Below are 20,957 nucleotides of genomic sequence, written 5' to 3' on the forward strand. Positions count from 1 at the left end.
CTGTTGTGTTATAAGAAATGATGAACAAGTGGATTTCAGAAATATTTGGGATAGACTTATATGAACTGCTGCTGAGTGAAGTGAGCAGAACCAGAAGAACATTATACAGTAACAGCCACAGTGCACAAGGACTGTTTTTCATAGGCTTAGCCCTTCACAGCAATGCAAAGACCTAAAGGACCTACATCCAAAAGACTCATTATGCAAAATGTCGTCTATATCCAGAGAAAGAACTATGGAGTCTGAGTGCAGAGTGAAGCAGACTATTTTCTCTTTTATGTTTGGTTTTGTTTAGTTTTTTTCATGCTTTCTCCCGTTCATTTTAATTCTTCTATGCATCATGATTATTGTGAAAATGTGTTTAATAAGAATGTATGTGTAGAGTCCATATGAGATTGGGGAGCAAGGGAGAGAAAATTTAAAACTTATCAAAGTGATTGTTGAAAATTGAAAACAAATAAATAAATTAGGAAAAGAAAAAAATGATGCATCTTAAATTTAATCATTTATTGTTCATTTGTGGTTTTTTCCTACACAAAATTTTGATGATGCAATATTGTGTCATGTAACCATATAGTGTTGTATTGTAAACAAATTAATACATGCGTGTATGCTTGCCATGCATGCTGGACTTCCTGACAACTCATAGTATTGCTTGCCAGCACTCGCTTGGTGAGATCAGACTTGACCGCTGATCAGTTACAACTTGCATTTTGTGTGTTTATTTGGAAAATAATGTAATCACTGAAACTTTTACTCTGTTACACAACAGACAAAACATGTATAAATGGTTTTTCAAAAAATTTTTATGTCCTTTCATTATGCTTCCACCAACCCTTATTTTTATTCAATGCCCCCACTCCCCCAATTGCACCCAAGGCTCCTACTGCCCCCTCTGATCATTTCAGTGTCCCCTAGGGAGTGGTATTGCCCACTTTGGGAACCTCTGCTTCATTATTGATTAGAGAAATGCAAATTAAAACAACCTGGAAATATTATTTTACATCTACCAGAATGGCTAAAATGTTAGAAGGGAAAAGTGCCAAATGTTGGAAGAGATATGGAAAAATTAGAGCACCAATTCATTGTTGGTGGAATTGTGAACTAATCCAACCATTTTTGAGGGCAATCTGGAATTTTGCCCAAAGAATTATTAAACTACCTATACCCTTTAACCCAGAAGTACCACTACTTGATCTGTTTCTGAAGATAATTAGGGAAAAAGGAAAAGAACCTATATTTTCTAATATGTTTACAGCAATTCTCTTTGTGGTGGCAAAGAACTGAAAATTGCGGGGATGCCAATCAATTGGGGAATGGCTGAACAAGTTGTAGTACATGATTGTGATGGAATACTACTGTGCTATGAGAAATGTGAGCTCAATGATTTTAGGAAAACATGGAAAGATATGAAATAATGAAGAGAAAAATGAGCAGAGCCAAGAGAACCATGGCTACAGTAACAGCAATGTTGTTTCAACAATGTTGTTTCAAGAGTGACTTTGAGAAAATAAGTTATTTTGACTGTTACAAATACCCAAGTTAACTATAAAAGACATAAAGAAAGATGCCATCTGCATCCAGAGAGAGAATTGATAAGTAAAAGTACATATGGAATAATCTTACATATATATGCCCATTTGTGTCTAATAGTCATTTCTAGGGCACGGGAATGCATGACCGGGAGGAAAAAAAATAAATGTACATGATAATTTTATTTTGTTTCATGTGCAATCATCTTTTTTGATGCACTATGTTATAGAAATGCTTGTTTTATTCCATAAGTTAAAAGCAATTTTAAAAAAGGAGTTAATGGTGTCATTGCAGCTAATTTGTATAAATGGAAAGAACACTTATGGGGGTTCATAAGCTACAGGTGTAAGTATAGACATATATTTTCCACACACCAGAGTTACTCCCCAGGACCTTGTAGTAACCTCATAGCTGTATGAGTGTTCATCCTTCGTTGCTGAAGAAGACCATGCCATCAGAGAAATGATGGCATGACTTGCACTTGACTTTGTTTTTGAGTGAGGGAGGGCTGTGCAGGTCACCAGCCTCACTTCTCCTCCAGAGACATCTGAATCCAGTGACCAGATACTCATCAGGATGACTAGAGATGACTCAGGATGAGGCAATTGGGGTTAAGTGACTTGCCCAAGGTCACACAGCTAGTGAATGTCAAGTGTCTGAGGTGAGATTTGAACTCAGGTCCTCATGACTCCTACACTGGTGTTCTATCCACTGCACCACCTACCTTCCCCAACAGCTGTATGACTACCCCCTTGGAGAACCATCCTGGTCTGCCAGAATGAGTACAGGTTGGGGTATTGGGGGCAACTCCTATCCAAGGATATAAAGAGAAATTGGAGAGAGGTAGGTCAGTCTCACATCTTCTGTGCATTCTACATATGTAAAGCACTTTATAAAATTTAAAAGTTACATATATATGAACAGTTCTCATTATTATTGACAACAACTCTATGAGGTAGTGTAAATACTATTATCCTTGTTTTATAGCAGAATAAACTGAGATCTATAGGTTTGGAAGTTACTTGTACAAGGTCTTCCTGCAGAAATAACAAAACTGGGACTTTGAACTCATATCTTTTTTCATACTATCAGTCTACAATTTCTTCGACTACTCCACATTATAACTCATTTTACAATCCTGAGATCATCTTATATATCACAGACTCACAGAATCACAGACTTCCATAACTTCAAAGTTGGAAGTACCTTTAGCATCCATCTGATCCAGGGACTCTTAGCTCAATAGATTTTAGAAATTCTGTGAACTTGGGTGGGGGAAAAAAATCACATCTTTATTTTCACTAATACTAATAACCAACATTTATATAAGCAGTGAGAGGGTACAGTGGATAGAGGTCTGCGACTGGGGTCAAGAAAAACTGAGTTCATATACAGCTTCAGAGACTTAAATAGCTGTGTGATCCAGGGCAAAGTGACCTAACCTCTATTTACCTCATTTCCTTGTCTGTGAAATGGCAATAGTAATAGCACTCAGCTCCTGGGGTTGTTGTGAGGATCAGGTGAAATAATAATTGTAAAGTGCTTAGCACAGTGCTTGGCACATAATGAACTCTATATAAATGTTAGGAAGGATCATCATTTTTGACATATAGCACATGCTATATAGAAGGCAAATAAGCAGAACGTAAGCCTACTCATAAACTGGGGTTAAACCCTTCCACTAATGACTACATATACTATCTACGAGGGAGAACGGACATACACTTACAGAAATTTATCATGAAGCACATGAATAGGGAAACTCATCTATCCAGAGCAACTCGCAACTCTGCATGTGTCTGGTGTCTTTTGGGAACTCTTTACCATGTCACCTGCTGTCCTTTTGAGACTCTGCTCTCCTGCTGAATGAAGTCGCTGCATTGTTACTGTCGGACTGCTGAAGCAGTGTTAAGCTGTAAGCCTGAGATTTGCTATACTTCTCAGGTCTGTTCCTTTGGCTAGGTGCTGAAGCAATATGATGTTCTTTTGATGAAAAAAATCAAGTAAACTCCCCTTTAACTTTTGAGATTTTCAAAGCCATTCAAGTCTTGTTCTGTATAGTTTTTGAGGGATTTTTCCTCTTCCAAGCCATAAAGGGCATTCAAGGACAATGTAGGTAGCCTTTGTGGGATGTTTTCCCTCTCTCAACCCATAGATGGCACTAAAGAGCAATACAAGCTTTCTCCAGCCAGCTCTTCACAAAGCAAGGGATGCTGTTTTTCCCTAAGAGTTCCCAGAGTGGAAGCTTTCCCCCAATCAGATCAACTCCCCGCATCAGCTCCTGCCTATCAGCCTAGCTCAGTTGCTGTCAGCTTTTCAATGCTGTTGACTGGCTGTTTTATCTCAGCTTCTCAACTCCCTTGGCTTGTGTTTTCTGTCTTCTGGAAATACTTTCTCTTTTGGGTTTCACTGAGTCTTCTCAGCTGACTTCCCAAGTGGTTTCTCAGACAGTGGATTCTCATCTTCTAGTCTGGCTCTTGATGCTTTGAATCAGGATTGGATGGGAAACATCAAATCAACATGACTCTCATATGTAACACAAACAGTGTATTGCAATTCACCATAGCCCCCAACTAGTTCTTTGACTCAAATTTTCCCAATAATAAGATCTAAAGTCCTGAAAACTGTGAGATTCAAAAGTAGCCATTGGGAAATAATGTGCTACAGCCATCTATGCTCTTAGTTAGTATCATTGCCTCTGAGTTGCTTTAACTTAGGTTCACTCACTACTTTTTATCTTCGAGGCTGTTTTTCTGTGTTTCTCCATAGTCAACTTTTTCTGTTTCTCATACAAATGCCATTTTTTCTGCCTTTTTCAATAAAGAAAATGTTCAAATAAGGGCAGCACCTTACACATACACTATTTCATCTGAAATTCACAACAAACCAGTAGATGCTCTTACTATCTATTTTTTTTAACAGATGAGTGGCTCAGAAAGGTCAAGAATCAGTCACACAATCACACACACACAATTAGTTTGTGGGATGATATTTGGACCCAAGTCATACTGACTTCTTGCATTATATATGAATCACCTTTCATTATTACTGTAAATGACTGTGTAAGAGGATAAAAACTATATACAGTTTAGGCAATTATACATCCAATGCCACTTAGAGTCAACTTTTTCCACAAAGAGAAGAAGAGATGGAAAGTAATCTCAGAGTGAAGGTATTAACAGGAGGGGAGACTGGGAAAGACTTCCTTTGGAAGATGGGATTTGAGCTGAGTCTGGAAGGATGCCAGGGAATCCATGCAGCAGAGATGAGAAAGGAGAGCGTTCCAGAAATGGGAGATAGTAAAAGGGCAGTCTTACAGGGGGAGCCACAACAAGGTTGTCACAATGTAGGGTATTCTTCCCTATCCCTCACCACCCTCATCTTGTGCCATCTGCAGAGTTGCATTGAGAGGATCCCAGCTAGATTTTGTCTCTTCTTTTAAAAGGTGCATGGAAATAATTGATATCATATCGCTCGCTTTCTCAACCAGTAGGAGAGGGGAAGGCAGGAGGGAGAAGAAAAAAAGACAAATGTTATAAATAACCAAACAAATAAAAAATATGTGGAAATAACAGCTTTGACTCAGCAGCCAATAAAGGGACTCTGTCATCTTAAAGTGTGTACTCCAGCACTGAGTCACACATTGACTAATGTAAGGTTCCGAAGCTTCAATCTAAGGACAAGACCCAAGAGAGCTGTTCCAAGTCCTTTTTACAGTACAGAAGAGTCACCATTGGTCCTAGGCCAACGTAAAGAGTTCTTACATCAGTGAATTTATGGATTACTCTAATATTGAAGTAAGTAAAGTAAATGAGAAGGATGCTCACTTACTGAGTTCAACATAGAGAAGATTCTTGTTCAGAATAGGAGCTGAACTAGACAGTCTCTGAAACTCCTTCTTACTCTGAGATTCTGTGTGGAGCAAGGCTTGCCATGCATTTCATCTCAGTGGCAGTTTGAGGGACCCTGAGGGCTGCCACAAGGGAAATAGCCTGTATTACATCAAAAGCTGGACAGGCTGAGCAGGACTGAAAAGCCACATAAGAAGCTGAGAGACAGGGCAGCTTTTGCCCAGCCCTTCCCTGTTAGGTAGACATGAGGTTCCTCCTGGGAACCTTGATTGCATTCTTTGCCTTCCATATAGCCAAAGCCCCTGCTATCCCTTCTGCTTTCTCAGCCAGAGCTGGGCACAGTAAAGGATGAACTGGGAGAGATCCTACAGAACTGCTGTGGCAAAGAGACTGTAGCAGTGTAGGACCAAGGAATTGTGTTGGCAAGACATATCAACCCTTACCATTCAAGTTCGGTGATATGGAAGATACTTGACTAGCTTAAGACTGAACTGGACCAGCAGCTGCTGTGAAACCAGAGTCACTGATAAGTTCAGGCAGAAGAACAATCTTCCTCCTTTCTCCAGTTTTTCACTGAGCCAATCTCATAAGAGCATAGGTTCACAGAGCCAGAGCTGGAAGGAATCGGAGAGGTTGTTTGGTCCAGATCTGCTGCTGCTTTTTCAGATCCCATCTTGCTCAGGCTGCACATGCAGAGGCTGCTCACAGGCCTTTCTCACCACTGATTGGCACATGAGCTTTAACCTGCTCTGCTTCTGACCCAAGACAGTTTGCTTTACAGGGGTGTGTGCTGGAGCCACATCTGACCCTGTAGAGCTATTGTGAAGTTTTCAGTATGAGCATTTACACCTCAGAAACTGCCAGACCCACAGGTCAGGGCCTGATCTACTCTTCTGTTAATTGTCACCAGAAGGGCAACACTCCAGCCTTTGTAGAATCAAGTTAAAATGTAACTGAGAAATGCTTAACAAAATAAATTTTAAAATACAATGCAACATATTATTAATGCTATTGTTTAATAGTATCTGAGTTTTTATGACCCTGTGGACCATGCAGTTTTCTTGGCAAGGATATTAGAGTGGTTTGCCTTTTCCTTCTCCAGTGGTTTAAGGCAAATGGAGGTTGAGTGACTTGCCCAGGGTAACACAGCTAGTAAATATCTGAGGTCACATTTGAACTCAGGTCGTCCTCACTCCAGGCCAAGTGCTCCACAATGCAACATAATGTTAACTGGTGTTTTTCTGAGTCAACCACAGTCAATCACAATTCATTTCTATTTAAATTTGACACTACTAGTCTAGATCAGAGGGGTCAAATATGCCCTTCAGCACTCCTTAGCGCAGGGAGAACTAAATTAAAATGCACTGGGAAATATTTAACAAAACAAATAAAAACACAACAGAACACAGATAATGCTAATATGTGGTTCTCAAGTCAGAGGGCAGCAGGGATCCTTTGCAGTTATCTATTTGAGTTAGACACTGCTTAACTAGACTTCGGAAAGTGATGGAGAAATGTGAATAAGGCAGATAAAGTTTAAAATATATCATTTGTACATTTTGGGGGGAGGACAAGTTGTTAAATATTTACCAGTACACCACTAACTTTAGGCAACCTGGTGCTCCCCACCCCCAACTCCAGAGGCTTATCATATTAATGCTGAATTTAGCACGGACTGATCTGCATAGTCCACAGAAACTCAAGAGATTCACCACTCTCAGTCTTCAGATGGCTGGGATTACAGGAGTATACCACTATACTCAGCCAGGGATTATTAACCTTTCCTGTGTCGCAGATGCTTTGGGCAGTCTTTTCTCAAAATATTTTTGAATATATAAAATAAAATACACAGGATCACAAAAGAAGCAATTATATTGAAATACAGTTATTAAAAATTTTTTTATTGAGCCCGAGGTTAAAAACCCCTCTAACCCTCTTATTTTATAGAGGAAGAAAGCTGATGTCCACTGAAGTTAAGTGGTAATCATCAGATGTATGGATTTGAACTCAGATCTTCTGACTTCAGAGGCAGTGCTACTCCTTCTTTAAAATTTTTTTCAATTACGTGCAAAATTAATTTTAAACGTACATTTTAAAAAATTGAATTCCAAAGGCAGTGCTATTTTAAATCTCAATGAGTGCCAAATTCATGAACCCTTCCTTTATTCTACCCTCCTGTCCTCCTCCTCTATAAGTGGGGAGATCAGGATTAGTAGATCAATTTAAATAGCTTCTTTACAATTTTGCTATCTGATAGTTTCTTTGCATATTTTAATAAATCACGTAGTAGCTAAAAAGTCAGTTGTCTGGATCTCAGTTGGTCAACAAGAACAGATTTCCCAAATTCCCTCAACAGGAGTAATTAGAGGTTTCCAACAATCTTAATATTTTAGAACTACTGTATATTTCATGTTCATACATGTAGATCTATATTGAATTGGGGGCAAATTGCCCAAAGAAACTTGGTGTGGTGGGAGTGGGTTGTGGTCTGAAAATTTATGAACAATTGCCATATAGGATACTTTTACCTTTGGAAAAACTAGCCCATGTTCACTAAATACCTACTGATAAAACCACTAGGTGGGTGGCTTGATGGTATTGCCACCTGGTGGTCAAAATATATATTTCCCAGTTACTCAAATAATTAAGGGGTATCCACTTTTGTTTAACTTGTGGAAAGCTGTGTTATAAGCCCATCATGGATGGCTGTTTCAAAGAGGAAACCAAAGACACCTACCAAGGCATACCTAAGCCACATCAATTATCACATGTGATTCTGCAGCTAATCAAAGATATAGAATTTATAGCTAGAAGAAGCCCTAGAGATTATTTAGTCCAATCCCTTCATTTTACAGATAAGGAAATCAATTAATTAATGAGCAAGTATTTATGAAGTATCTGTTTCAGGCACTCTCTTGTTCACTGGGGATTCAAAAACAAAAAATGAAATAGTCCTTGTCCTCAAGAAGTTTATATTCTATAAGAGAGACAATCAGTACATAATTAAGACATTAAAAAAGTATACACAGAATAAATACTAGGTAAAATGTGTGTGTGTGTGTGTGTGTGTGTGTGTGTGTGTGTGTGTGTGTGTGTGTGTGTGTGTGTGTAGAGGACACTAGTGACTGGAGAATGAGGAAAGGTTTCACGTAGAAGGTGGTCTTTGAGCAGTTCTAAAGCAAACAAGAAATTCAAAGAGGAGAAGGTAAAGAGAGAGGAAATACCTGGACCACACTCAAGAAAAGATATGAAGATGGAAGATGGAATGTCACATATGAAGAACTGCACGATTAGTTTGGCCACATCATAGTAAGTACTGCCCTGTTATAATAATTAGTTTGTTTTAAACCTGGAGTGATCCAATTTAGGTTCCTAAGGTCCAGGAGTTTTCTTCTCCAACAATAGGGAATTGATTTTAGATGAAAAGTTCTGAGTTCCATCACAATAACTCTGAGCCCCCAGTTTGGAAAACTCCTAATATATTAACCAAAGTTTACGTTTATATCTTGCACAAGTTAACCCCCCAGCCTCTTTGAAGTTGACACAAAATTCAATTCACTAGAAACATTAGTGTAACAAAACGTAGATTATATTATAGTGAATGTGAGGCAGAGACTGGGAGGGGAAGTTGGGGAATGAGCCCAGTTTTTTCTTAGATCTTCTCCTAGCATAAGTCCTCTGCTCCCAAACTTTTCTAGAGCTGATGTTTCTCTTACATAGCATCCTTCTCTTTCACAGCTCATTCGCTCCTTAGGTGTATGCTGGAAGGCCAGCCTCTTGAATCTAGACCCTCAGAATCTTTTCTTCTGCATACTTAGCTTCTTCCTTTAAGCAAATTCCTTAGGACATGATCCTGTCTTTTAAAAAATGGCTTTGATTGAGGCAGGTAGGTACCTGCTCTGTTTAGGCCCTGTTCACACTCAATTCTAATTGTTTAAGTCAATAAAAAGTGTTCATACCTAACAAGGGATATTACTTAAAGTGAGTGGCATAATCTAATGGAGTCCACCATAGCAAATACATAATATAACCTTGGAAATGTAAGTTGTCACCAGGTTGTGAAGGTCTTTAAAAGTCAGACTAACATATTTTATTCTAGAGGTAATTATTTATTGAATGGGGGACTGTCATGGTCAGACCTTTACTTTAGGAAAATCAATTTCACAGCTGCATGTAGAACAGATTAGCAAGGGGAAAGAAATGAGGTAGGGAAGACAATTAGGAAGCCTTGCAACAGTCCAGACAAAAGGTGATGAGGGCATAAACTAGGGTTGTGGCCCTGTGTCTAGAGAAAAAAAGACATGTCAAAAATGTAAGGGAGAAATGACAATATTTGGCATCAACTTGAAAGAATAAATGAATAAAAGACATTCAATAATCATATTAGCGAAAATTTAACAGTCAGCTCACAGGGGCTCTCAGGCTGGTTCTGGCATACCCCTCTGCGTCTGCCACTGTGCTAAGTGATGAGAATACCAGTATAAGCAAGTAAATAGTCCTTGACCTGAAGGAGTGAACAGTCTAATAAGGTAAGGCAACACATAAAGGGGAGCTGAAAGGATGCAGGGGATTAGACTAGTAGGAAACTGACTGAAAAGTAATAGGAAGTCTGATTCTGGGCAAGGAAGGGTAAGAGCTGACCTATTGGGGTCCAAGGTCCCAGGGGCAGAGTTCTGGTTACAGTGGGAAGGGAATGAGGAGGATAACCAAAATGAAAACGGCATAGTTTTGAACTGGATGTGTGAATATACATGTGGGGTGAAGAGAAACTAAAGCTCCAGGATAATGTCAATGTACAACACTGGTGACTGGATGGTGAGTGATACCTATAACAGAAAGAGCGAAGATGAGAGAGGAGTAGCCTAGAGAGGTGATGTAATTTCCCCAAGGACACACAAGTAGGGAAGACTTTCACATAATATGTGCTTTACACATATCTATATGTAGTTTCTGTTAAGTAGCAGAGCCAGAATTGGAAGTCAGATATTCTGAATCCAAGACCAAGTATTTTCTCAATCACCTTGCTTCCAATTTCTATTTCCTTCTGCCCCCACCTTTACTACTATATACGGTTCCACAATAAATTCAGTCATCTCATACACCCACACCTAAATGATGAATGGGCAACCTCTATCCAGAATTTAACTCATAATTAAAACAAAAATGACCCCAAGCACAAGTGTTTCCTGATAATATCAGCCAAAGGAGAGCAGGGTAAAAACGGACTTCTTATAGTTGACAGGCTAAAAAATGTCCCTATACCATCACAATTCATGAGAAGTAAGGTGGGTGAAAAGCAGGTGGAAGAGAGTGGTGGGGAGGTAGAGAGGATTCTAGGAAAATGAAAGTCCTCACCTTTTTACTGGTTAAGAAGCTCTGAATTGTACAGGTGGTTGCCTTGGAAACATTGTTCTGTTTACAATGCCATCTTCATTTGTCCTGTTACAGTGATGCTAGGAAACCACTGGGTGAAGGTAACTCAGGATCGGGAGAGGATGGGAGGAAATGATAACCACTCTCAGTAGGTATAGGGGTGCTGAAAAAGGTTCTTTGGGACTTGACTGTTTTAATTAGGAGAATTTCTTCCTAAGAGTTAGAGTTTAAGGGTAGTCTACCATCATTATGTCAGTCTACCACCATCATGGAATTGCAGCAGGTATTAAGAGATGTAAATGGAAGAAAAGGTCTGATTTTTTTCTTCCCCCTCTTCTTCCAAATCCACTGAGCAATGGAAACTGTAGAGTCTCTCGGAGCTTTTCAGACTGGCTTTGTCTGGCTCCATTTTTTCTGTGGCCCTCACCTCTCTCACAACTTGACTGGCAGCAGCTGACAGCATAATTAAGGTTGCAGAACATAATGAGGAGGAGGACAGGTAGTCAACCATTTCAACAAGAGTGTAAAGGGTAAAGAAGTAAAAGTTATTTAGATTTAGAAAAAAAAAATCTGGAGTTCTTAGTAGAGAAGGATTAGGAATGTCTTGGCCAGGACCCTGATAAGTGAGTGCAGAAAAAATTCAAGGAGAGGTAGCTTCCAACAATTCTATTGCCGTGCCTCTAGCTAATCTCCAGCAATATCCTCACCAGACTCAGCCTCTACACAAGCCACCAAGGAAGAAACCAGGGTAGAAAAAAACTGCTAATCTTGAGGGAGAATAAAGATAATGAAGTTTTGTTTTTTTTTTTTAAATAAATTCAGGGTAGCTAGGTATACAGTGGACAGAGAACTGGCCCTGGAGTCAGGAAGATCTGAGGTCAAATCCAGCCTCAGACACTTACTATCTGTGTGAACCTGGGCAAATCACTTAACACAGATTGCCTTCTTCCTCCCACCCCCCCAAAAAATAAGGTTGACAACCTATTACCTTTAGTTAAGAAGTGTCCTAGATGTATTGCCTTAACTAGTAATATTAGAGCAGATATTCTTTGATTTTTGAATGTTTGGAGATGATCAATTTTGCTTTCATTGTTTTATTTTGTGAATTAAAAAAAAATTTGACTGGCTTTTTAAATGATGGTTTTTTAAAGTGTGGTACAACAGAAAAGAACATTGAGTTTGGAACCAGAAGACATGGGATTCATTCCCTAGCTCTGCCACTTAGTACCTGTATGACCAAGTTTTATAAACTCTCTGGCCTCAGTTTCTCAATCTGAAAAATGAATGGATTATACTAAATAATTCTATCTAGTATAATCTTTGAGGTCCTTTGCAACTCTAAATCTATGAAACTGTGAAAGAAAAACTTTTGAGGACTGGATGTCCTTGTCAGACCACAGTTGGAATTGTCTGTGATAACATAAGATCATAGATCATAGCTAAAAGAATCTGTAGAAAGTTATCTAGTTCAATCCCTTCATTTTCCAGATGAAAAAATTGACGGCCAGAATGTTAAGTGACTTGCCCAAGGTCACACATGTATGAAAAGGCTGAGGCAAGATATGAATCTAGGTTGCCTGACTCCAAAGTCTACATTCTCTGGGTGCCATCATATATTTTAAGAGGCATATACAAAAAACCCCAAAACACACAAAAGCATATGCAAGATGGAATATGTCTCAAGAAGCATGACCAGGATGACAAAAGACTGTATATCATTCCATAAAAGGATTAGTTGAAGGAACTGGGTCAGAATTTTAACTAGGGTAGAGTGACTAAAACTAGGCCCTTGAGCAGAGAAATTTAAAGGGTGATACCTGCAATTGACTACTTTCTGAAAGTAGAAATAACTGAGCTCAGTACCTAATTAGCAAGAATAATTAACTAAAATAAGGAGCTATCAGTGGCAGGCCTCCTCCCTTGATGACCATAACCCAGGTGAGTCCTTCGCCAGCATGTCTCTACTTCACTATCCCTTCCAGTGGTATTTGTTCTGCAGCAGTCTCCTAATGACCTGAAGTTGAACCTCTATCAAGGCTGGTGTCCTGGGTCTCTCTGTCTCCTTGTCTTTGGGTCTTTTTCTCCAAGGTCCAAGATTCCACTTAGGTCTCCATTACTCCCCAACCCTACCTCTACTATATTTGTATTAAGAAGGTTGTTTGAGGGTACCTCTCGGGCTGTCATCCAGGAAATATTTTGTAGTGCTTTTTCTGGGAAGTAGAATCAGCATTTGTGGCTCTAATACGGGATTTTTAACCTGGAGAGAGGGAAGGTTTTGGGAGAAGAGGGGGGTGGAAGAGATGAGTACTATTGTCATCTTTAAGTATTTGAAAGAACCTCATGTGAAAAAGAGATTTTTTTGTTTGATCTTAGAAAACCAGCACTAGGTAGAATTTCTTCTTCTTCTTCTTCTTCTTCTTCTTCTTCTTCTTCTTCTTCTTCTTCTTCTTTTTTTTTTAATACATTTATTTATTTATTTTTAGTTTTCAACATTCACTTCCACAAGTTTTAAATTTTCTCCACCTCTCCCCCTTATCCAAGATGGCATGCCATCTGATATAGGCCCTATATACACATTCTTACTAAACAGATTTTCACATTGTTATGTTGTATAAAGAATTAGAACAAATGGGAGAAACTATGAGAAAGGAAAACAAAACAAAAGAGAGCAAATAGTATGCTTCAATCTGCATTCAGACTCCATATTTCTTTCTCTGGATGTGAATGACATTTTCCAGACATCCCTCTAACTTGCTACAGTGTTAACTGCAGTGTTAACTTAGCTAATACAAACTAACAGCTTCTTGGAGCCACAGGTGAGGGTTGAGTGCTAGGTAGACCCCAAAGGAGGATAAGCAGCCCTGAAAAGGGCTCAGCAAAGTCTTCATACCAGAAGTGCCAATCTTCCTTGAACATCCTATATAACTCTTCTGTTGATGAATAGTGGCAGTGGACTAATCTCACCATTATCATCAGAACCTTCTGCTTGGGTGTTCCATCATATACTCTGCAAGTGGTTTCTGCCCTTCTGGAGTGGAACTGTCCATGGGAGAATCTGCTGACCTCAGCACCAGTGGGCCAGCCAGCTCCCCAATTGCTAGGTTGCTAAAATCTCTGCAAGGTTCTGTCTTCAGTTCTATCCTGCTCAATCTATATCTATATCTATATCTATATATCAATATCAATAACATAAGTTCATGTGAAGAAGATTTAAGGATTTTAGTTGACTGAAAATTCATTGGATTCAGCAGTGTAATGTGGTTGCCAAAATACTGGTCAGATTTTTTTTTTAACTTTTTAATTCACCAAACATTAGTTAAGTACTTTTTTTTGCTGTTGAAAGAATTGGGGATATTTAAAGTCTTCTTGAAGAAGACTTTGAAGGACATGATCGCTGTCTTCATATATTCAACAAGCTGGCATGGAAGAGGGATTTGACTTCTTTTGTTTCAGCTAACTGCAGGACTGGTTACACCTTAGACCTTCCCATCATTTAAAATTGTTCTGCTTCCCTGATCTTGCCTCCTAAAATTCCCCTTTGTGATCAAGGTCACCTGACCTTATCTCTCTCCATCTCCCTAGCTCTTCTCAAACCTATTCTTTGTCCTCACTGTGACTTTCAATGCCTCAATTTAACCCTTAGAGAGATTATTCATAATTCTCACATCATTTAATTATCATCACACTCCTTCAGTTGACTATTCCAAATCTTCTGTCCTAAGGCCCCAGTGCCCCTTACCCTCTCAGCAGATGACCTCTCTCCTCTCTCTCTCTCTCTCTCTCTCTCTCTCTCACTCACACACAGATGTGCATATATCCTCCCTTTCACTGTTTAATTTGTAAACAAAATTATCTACACTTGTTGCCTCTTCTTCCTCACTACCAATTCATTCTTTAGTCCCTTTCCATCTGGCTTTTGATTCACCCTGCACACATTGTCCACCTCACCCACATTCTAATTCCATAATATCTCTCCCAACTGCTTCTTCCTCTCCACTGACAAGGCTATTAACCTAGCTCAGATAGATATTATCTTATGTCTCAACTATTTAAAGTCTCTTAATTGTGTCATTATTTTCCTCCTCTTTAATCTACCCTTCACAAAGCTACAAAAATATTCTTCCCAAGACATGTCTGTCCATATCACTCCTTGATTGGAAACTTTCATTGACCCCATGTTTATGAGCCTCTACAATCTTTCTCTAAACTTCCTTTCCAGACTTGTTTCATATCATTCCTCTGTGCCCATTCTAGTTTCTAGTTAAATGGTGCTGTTTGTTAATCGCTGGCCTTGACATTTTATCCCCTGCTTCAATAACTTGACATAGGTTTTCCCCATGCCTAAAGTACAGTCCCCCTCATTTTCACCTTTCAGAATCCTTTACCTTTCAGGTAGAGCTTGGGCCATCATCCTCTGTGAGACACTATCCTTGATCCTCTCATTGTTAGTACCTCCTGTCTTCTCAATTTTTCCTAGAATAATTTGATCTTTCCTTTGTTCCTTTCACTCATTTCTTTGTATTGAAGGGTAAGATTATTTTTCTATTATTTTAATAACCAATTATTAAATTAAGATTAAGGTTTTTCCTTTTTATTTCTGCATTCAGGAATCAGCCCTTGTAGGTCATTCAGCCAGTCTCTGAAGGACAAGACTGACAGATGAGATTGGCCCAATCCTTGGGGTACATGCTCCATGGTCTTGGGTGGACCCCACTCAATTAGGGGACCTTACTTTTGCTTAGAGGGATCTACAGAGTCTAATCTAGGTGTATTATAGTCCCAAAGCATTGAGCCCATACCCTTGCATCCCTTCATTGCGGTCTAGAGGAACTCAGCTCATCAAGGAGAAAATCAACCAGAGTAGTCTGGGTAGAGATAAATTCCTTTGTCCAGACTGCTGTAAGTGGCTGAGTCTCGTGATCAAGTAACCACGTTCTCAGCAGGAACAGGGGAAGACTTTTAGCTTACCTCCTTATTAATAGACCCACCCCTCTTGAACTGTTCACCAATCAGGGTTGATTTTCACCTGTCAGGGGCATCTCCTTTTCCAAAGGTATTTAAGCTTTCAAAGATCTCCATGGCGTTGTCTTTGATTATCTAGAGAAACCACTGACCAAAAATTTATTGATCATAGCTAGCCTAATTATTAGTTATCCCAAAACTCTGTCTCTCAGGCTTTTTATTCATCTCTGTATTCTATTGTATCATAAGCTCTACCTGGGCAGGGATTGTTTCCTTTCATATCCCCAGCACCAGGCATAGTGTCTTACACATAGTAAGAACTTAAAAAAATGTGTTGAATTGAATAGATCCAGAAGGTAGGACTATGATCAATGATTCCCTATAATCAATTATAGGGAAGAAAGATTATCACACTAGTCTTGCAACATCCTGCTTGTTGTAGTGGACCTGGATGAGACAGATAGTAGAGCTAGAATCATAGGAGCTAAAAATTGATTGTGGGTGTTGGGATCTCCAAGGAGAGGGAGGGTCAGAGATGAGTTAGAGGTTCTAACCTTGAAATGGTGACAGTGTCTTCAACTAGAACAGGAAAGTGGAAGAGACTGAAGTTTTGGGAAAAGGCTGAGTTCCATCTGGATATGTGAAGTTTTAGGTTTTGTTGGGGGACACGCATACAAAATTCTTGTAATCTGTTTTTGGGAGAGAGATAACCGGCTGTTACATAATTATGTCATATCAGACTTTTAAAAATATCATTGTTTTGTTCATAATAGGCACTTCATGCTTAATTCATTTTTATTATTTGATTGATGTGACTGACTTCCTGGATATGAAATGAGACGACATGTGGCATAGTGCAAAGGGGTCATAGCTTTCTGTATAGCTAATGACACTCCTGAGGGAGACTTGAAGCACACTAAAACATAACTTGGAAATATTTAACAAAACAGGCAAAAAAACAACACAGTGAGACACAGATATTACATTTTGTTTATTTTTTTTGGAGACAATTAAGGTTAAGCAACTTGCCAAGGGTCACACAGCTAGTAAGTTAGATTTGAACTCAGGTCCTTCTGTCTCCAGGCTGAGTGCTTTATCTAATGTGCCACTTAGCTGCCCCTTGATGATATATTTTAAAACTAAGTTAATATGTGGTCCATGGGGATTCTTATGTACAGATTAGTGCCCTTTCCCCATTTGTATTTGAGTATGACACCACTGTTGTAGTGGATACAAAGCTGACCTTCAGTTGGGAAGACCAAGCTTAATTCAGGTCCTGCCTGGGATAATATACACTGACTGTGTGACCCCTGGCAAGTCTCTTAGCCCCTTGATGCTTTAGGCAACTCTCTAAGACTATAACTTGCAGACTAGGATTTTTTCTGCATTCAAAGAGGGAGTGCCAATATAGAAACATGTTTTACATGTTTGCACATGTCAATTGTTTGTCATCCCAAGGAGGGGGAAACAGAGAAAATTGACAGCTCAAAGTTTTATGTAAAAAAAAAAAGTGTTGAAATTGTCTTTATATGTGATTGGAAAAAATAAAATACTATTTAAAAGGAAAAAAAACAAAGAAGGAGTCCTTCCCTGGAAACTCCCTCCAACAATGAAATCAAAAAAATACAAGGAAAAAAATCATTAAAAACAAGGAGGAGGTAGGCTAATCATGGAGCAGAAGTAAAAGCTGAATCAATGGGCAGTTTGAGTGAGCTACTAGTAACCATAAAATATTAAAAGATGAAGACAGGACTTCAGGAAAGTCCTCAGTGAAGGATTTAGGGAAGGACTGGATAAGAATCATGTAGGATAAAAAAGGGTATGAGTTGGAATCTACATGGGTGGATAGAAACTTCACACTGATGAGAAGATGGTCTATCTTAGTATGGTTGAAGTATTTCTGAATCAAGGTATTTGGTTAAATTCAATTCCTTCTTAAATGATTGTTAAATTTTCTTTAAATTTCTTTACATTTTTTTCTTAAATTCATTATTTAAAAAAAAATTCTCACTTTCCCTATGCAGCAACTGCTCTCCCCTCCAGTTATAACAATCCCTTGTAATAAATAAATATAGTTAAGCAAAGCATCAATATACTGGTCACATCTAAAATATATGTAATCGCATTCCTCCCCCACAGTCCTGCTCGGCATCAGTCCTCTGAAGTCACAGTTGGTCACCACATTGATCAGAGCTCTGAAGTTTTGTTGCTTTTCTTTATACCGCTGAGGTCATCTTGTAAAATGCTATCTTGTTTTTGCTTTCTGTAGAGATTAATTAAAGGCTTTTTACAAGCCAGACAGTGGTAGGTATTGGGGGAGATAGAAATACTGGATACAACACAGTCGTGCCCTCACAGAGTCTATATTCTGGTAGAAGAAGATGACACATATGCAGGTAATTATAGATAGCTTTAGTTTCTTCCTCTGAAAACTCCCTGTTTGTGTCCTTTGACCATTTATCAATTGGGGAATGACTTGTATTCTTGTACATTTGACTCAGTTCTCTATATATTTTAGAAATGAGGCCTTTTGTCTGATAATTTTTAAAGGCAGATAAACTCATTTTATGGTTGAACTCTCATGTTTTAAAAGATTCTTATACCAGGTACAGGACTTAGGTAAGGACAGAAACAGCAGATTGATATATGAACTGAAATTCTCTGAAGTTTCAAAAATGGAGAACCAAACTGAAGCGATTGTACTAATTTATATTGTCAGATTTGCCTGAGAATTTCTAGATATGAACCAGAGAAGCAGAACTCCCTTTTTGAACTGTCCCAAGAATAAAACCCATTGTCAAAGAAAGGATATCTAGGGATCAGATAACTACATGAGATATCTAGAATTCAAAAAGTGATGCTTAAATGGACATTGGGAGTATGTAACTGGAACACAAGGAACTTAATGTTAGTTAACATTGGTAATAACAAATTTGTATGGTTTATGTTTAAGTTTTCTTGTTTATCTTAGTGACATGTAAATCCCCTTTCTCAAAACCAGTCTATTGTGAGCCATCTAAGTTTAATCTGTGCCTGCCTTAATGTAAAAATGCAATTTTGTGAACTGTGAGAAAAACTTTATTGTATTGTTTGAACCTAGCTCTGCTTAGCTAGTAAACTGAACCATTTATTGTAGTATTTGAACTTAGTCCTGCATGACTGGGAAACTGAACCATTTTTGTGTGCCTTTAGCCATGTTAGCTATGTTGTGCTATTTCCTCTCATTATCAAATCATATGTTTTCTAGGGGCCCCTAACAGGTCTGTCTGATTGTATGGACTCGGATCCATTTGTCACCTGTTGCCCCTGCTCCTGAGTGGACATCTGAGCCCATAGGAAACCTTGCCCTCCAATTTCGAAGGGGCCTGAAAAACACAACATCAGACGTGGATACCTTTCCTGAGAGTCTTAACCAGACCTTCACAAAGAACAGCTCCCTCTCTCCCTGAGCCCCTTGCATACCCAGGAATGGTCACCTATATCTTTGGTAACTTTATGCTCCCTACCTTGACCCCCTTGCAGCCTGCTTCTTTTGCTTGTTTGCAATTGTTCTGCAGTGGCTGCCCATCTCTGGAGATGCCCAGCCAAAGGGAAAGAGCAACTCCTTCTCCCATCTCCCCACTTACCCCAGGTGCCATCTGACTAAGAACTCAACCTTATCTCTGGTGGCCCCTAAGTGGTTGGGGAAAACCTGAATTCACCTAGATAAGGAGTTTTGGAACCTCCCCCTGAGGAAGAGAGAAGTTTTTCCATACTTTCCTTGGTCTACAGGCAAAGCCTTCAGCTTGCCTTTGACTGAAAGGAGGAAATGATAACATTTAATATCACTTTTGGACTTAATAAAGGCCAAAGCCTAAACTAATCAATCTGACTGCTTTACTTTGCTCTAAAAATGCCCTTTCCTGTGTCAGTAACTTCAAAGACCTGTTTATAACAGGATGCCTGCAACCAGAGTGGTGGGATTTTTAAATCTTATTTCACAGAGACATATGCTATATAGAGGAAACTCAGATATCCTGGGATCGTAAATTCCAACTGACACTACCTTGTTAATTTTCTTGTCTCACTGTATTTACCACTTATTCAACTAAGAAAATTCCTTTTTCATGGTAATGTGTATTTAAGCCTGGTCATTCTGGTACCAGTTAGTCAGAAGTTTCTGGCTCCATAATCATATAACTGCTAGCTTAAAGAGAATAAACCATATAAAATATAACCTGTTTGCCTGTTTTAATCAAACTTTCAGGTTGACAAATGTAAGCTCTAAAAAAGGCAGGTTTCAGCTCAGTGTGATGAGCTATTGAGAGGCAGCTTGGCTTAGAGCAGGTCAGCCCTGACACATGCTATCAATGTGATCACAGAGAAGTCACTTAACTTCTCAGTGCCCTAGGCCAATGTTCTCTATTTTAACACTGCACCCCAATCAGTAAAAAGATTTATTTATTTCTAAATTATATGCATGTACTCCTGTATTAATATGTTACATTATGAAACATACACAAGAATAAGCCTTAGAAGGAAGATAAAAGTAAGATAAAGTTTAAAAAACATTTTATTTTATTTATGAATGGTAAAAAATTATTTCACTAAAATATAATTTTTACTATATTTAAATATTCATGTTAGAAGTGTGCTTTATGTTCTAAGCAGCTAACTACTTTTGATGATGCTTAACATTTTTAATATGACCTGCACTGGCTGCTCAAAAATTCTTGATGCTTTGCCTAAATACTGAATAATTCACAAAATAAGTGACTATTCGAAATTATTTTTGAAATATCTCATAATCATAGGTCTATTTCCACATATGATTAAGGAAAAAGGAAAAGAACCTATATGTTCTAAAATATTTACAGCAGCTCTTTTTGTGTCATGGCAAAGCAATGAAAATTGCAGGGATGCCCATCATTTGGGGAACAGCTAAATAAGTTGAGGTATATGATTGTGATGAAATACTACTCTGCTGTAAGAAGTGATGAGCTCAATAATCTTAGAAAAACATGAAATCACAAAGAGTGAAATGAGCAGAACCAAGAGACAATGGATACAATAAGAGTAATAGTATTTTAAGAATGACTGAGCAAATAAGTCATTTTGATTATTATATACATACTCCAATTAACTATAAAGGAATATAAAGAAAGACCCTGTCTGTATCCAGAGAAAAAACTGATAAATAGAAGTATGTATAGAATAATTTTACATATATATGCCCATTTGTGTCTTAATGGTAGCCAT

The 20,957-nt window shown here is 38.6% G+C and overlaps 2 protein-coding genes across 3 annotated transcripts in view; one reads left to right on the plus strand and one right to left on the minus strand.

Moving 5' to 3' along the window:
* The window catches only part of AAK1 (AP2 associated kinase 1), a 335,873-nt gene extending 324,727 nt beyond the window's left edge, over positions 1–11,146 (minus strand). Inside the window, exon 1 of the mRNA XM_072635329.1 lies at positions 10,740–11,146. The gene's annotated coding sequence lies outside the window, so the exon portion shown is untranslated. The remainder of the gene's footprint in view (positions 1–10,739) is intronic.
* The window catches only part of ANXA4 (annexin A4), a 114,053-nt gene continuing 103,895 nt past the window's right edge, over positions 10,800–20,957 (plus strand). Inside the window, exon 1 of one of the 2 annotated variants that reach the window (XM_072635350.1) lies at positions 10,800–10,858. In XM_072635350.1, the coding sequence (XP_072491451.1) occupies positions 10,835–10,858 (24 nt within the window). In that variant the 5' untranslated portion in view covers positions 10,800–10,834. Of the gene's footprint in view, positions 10,906–20,957 lie in introns of both variants that reach the window. The other variant, XM_072635353.1, reaches the window with a different exon arrangement.

This window comes from Notamacropus eugenii, chromosome 1 (assembly GCF_028372415.1).
Source record: "Notamacropus eugenii isolate mMacEug1 chromosome 1, mMacEug1.pri_v2, whole genome shotgun sequence".
NCBI lineage: Eukaryota > Metazoa > Chordata > Mammalia > Diprotodontia > Macropodidae > Notamacropus > Notamacropus eugenii.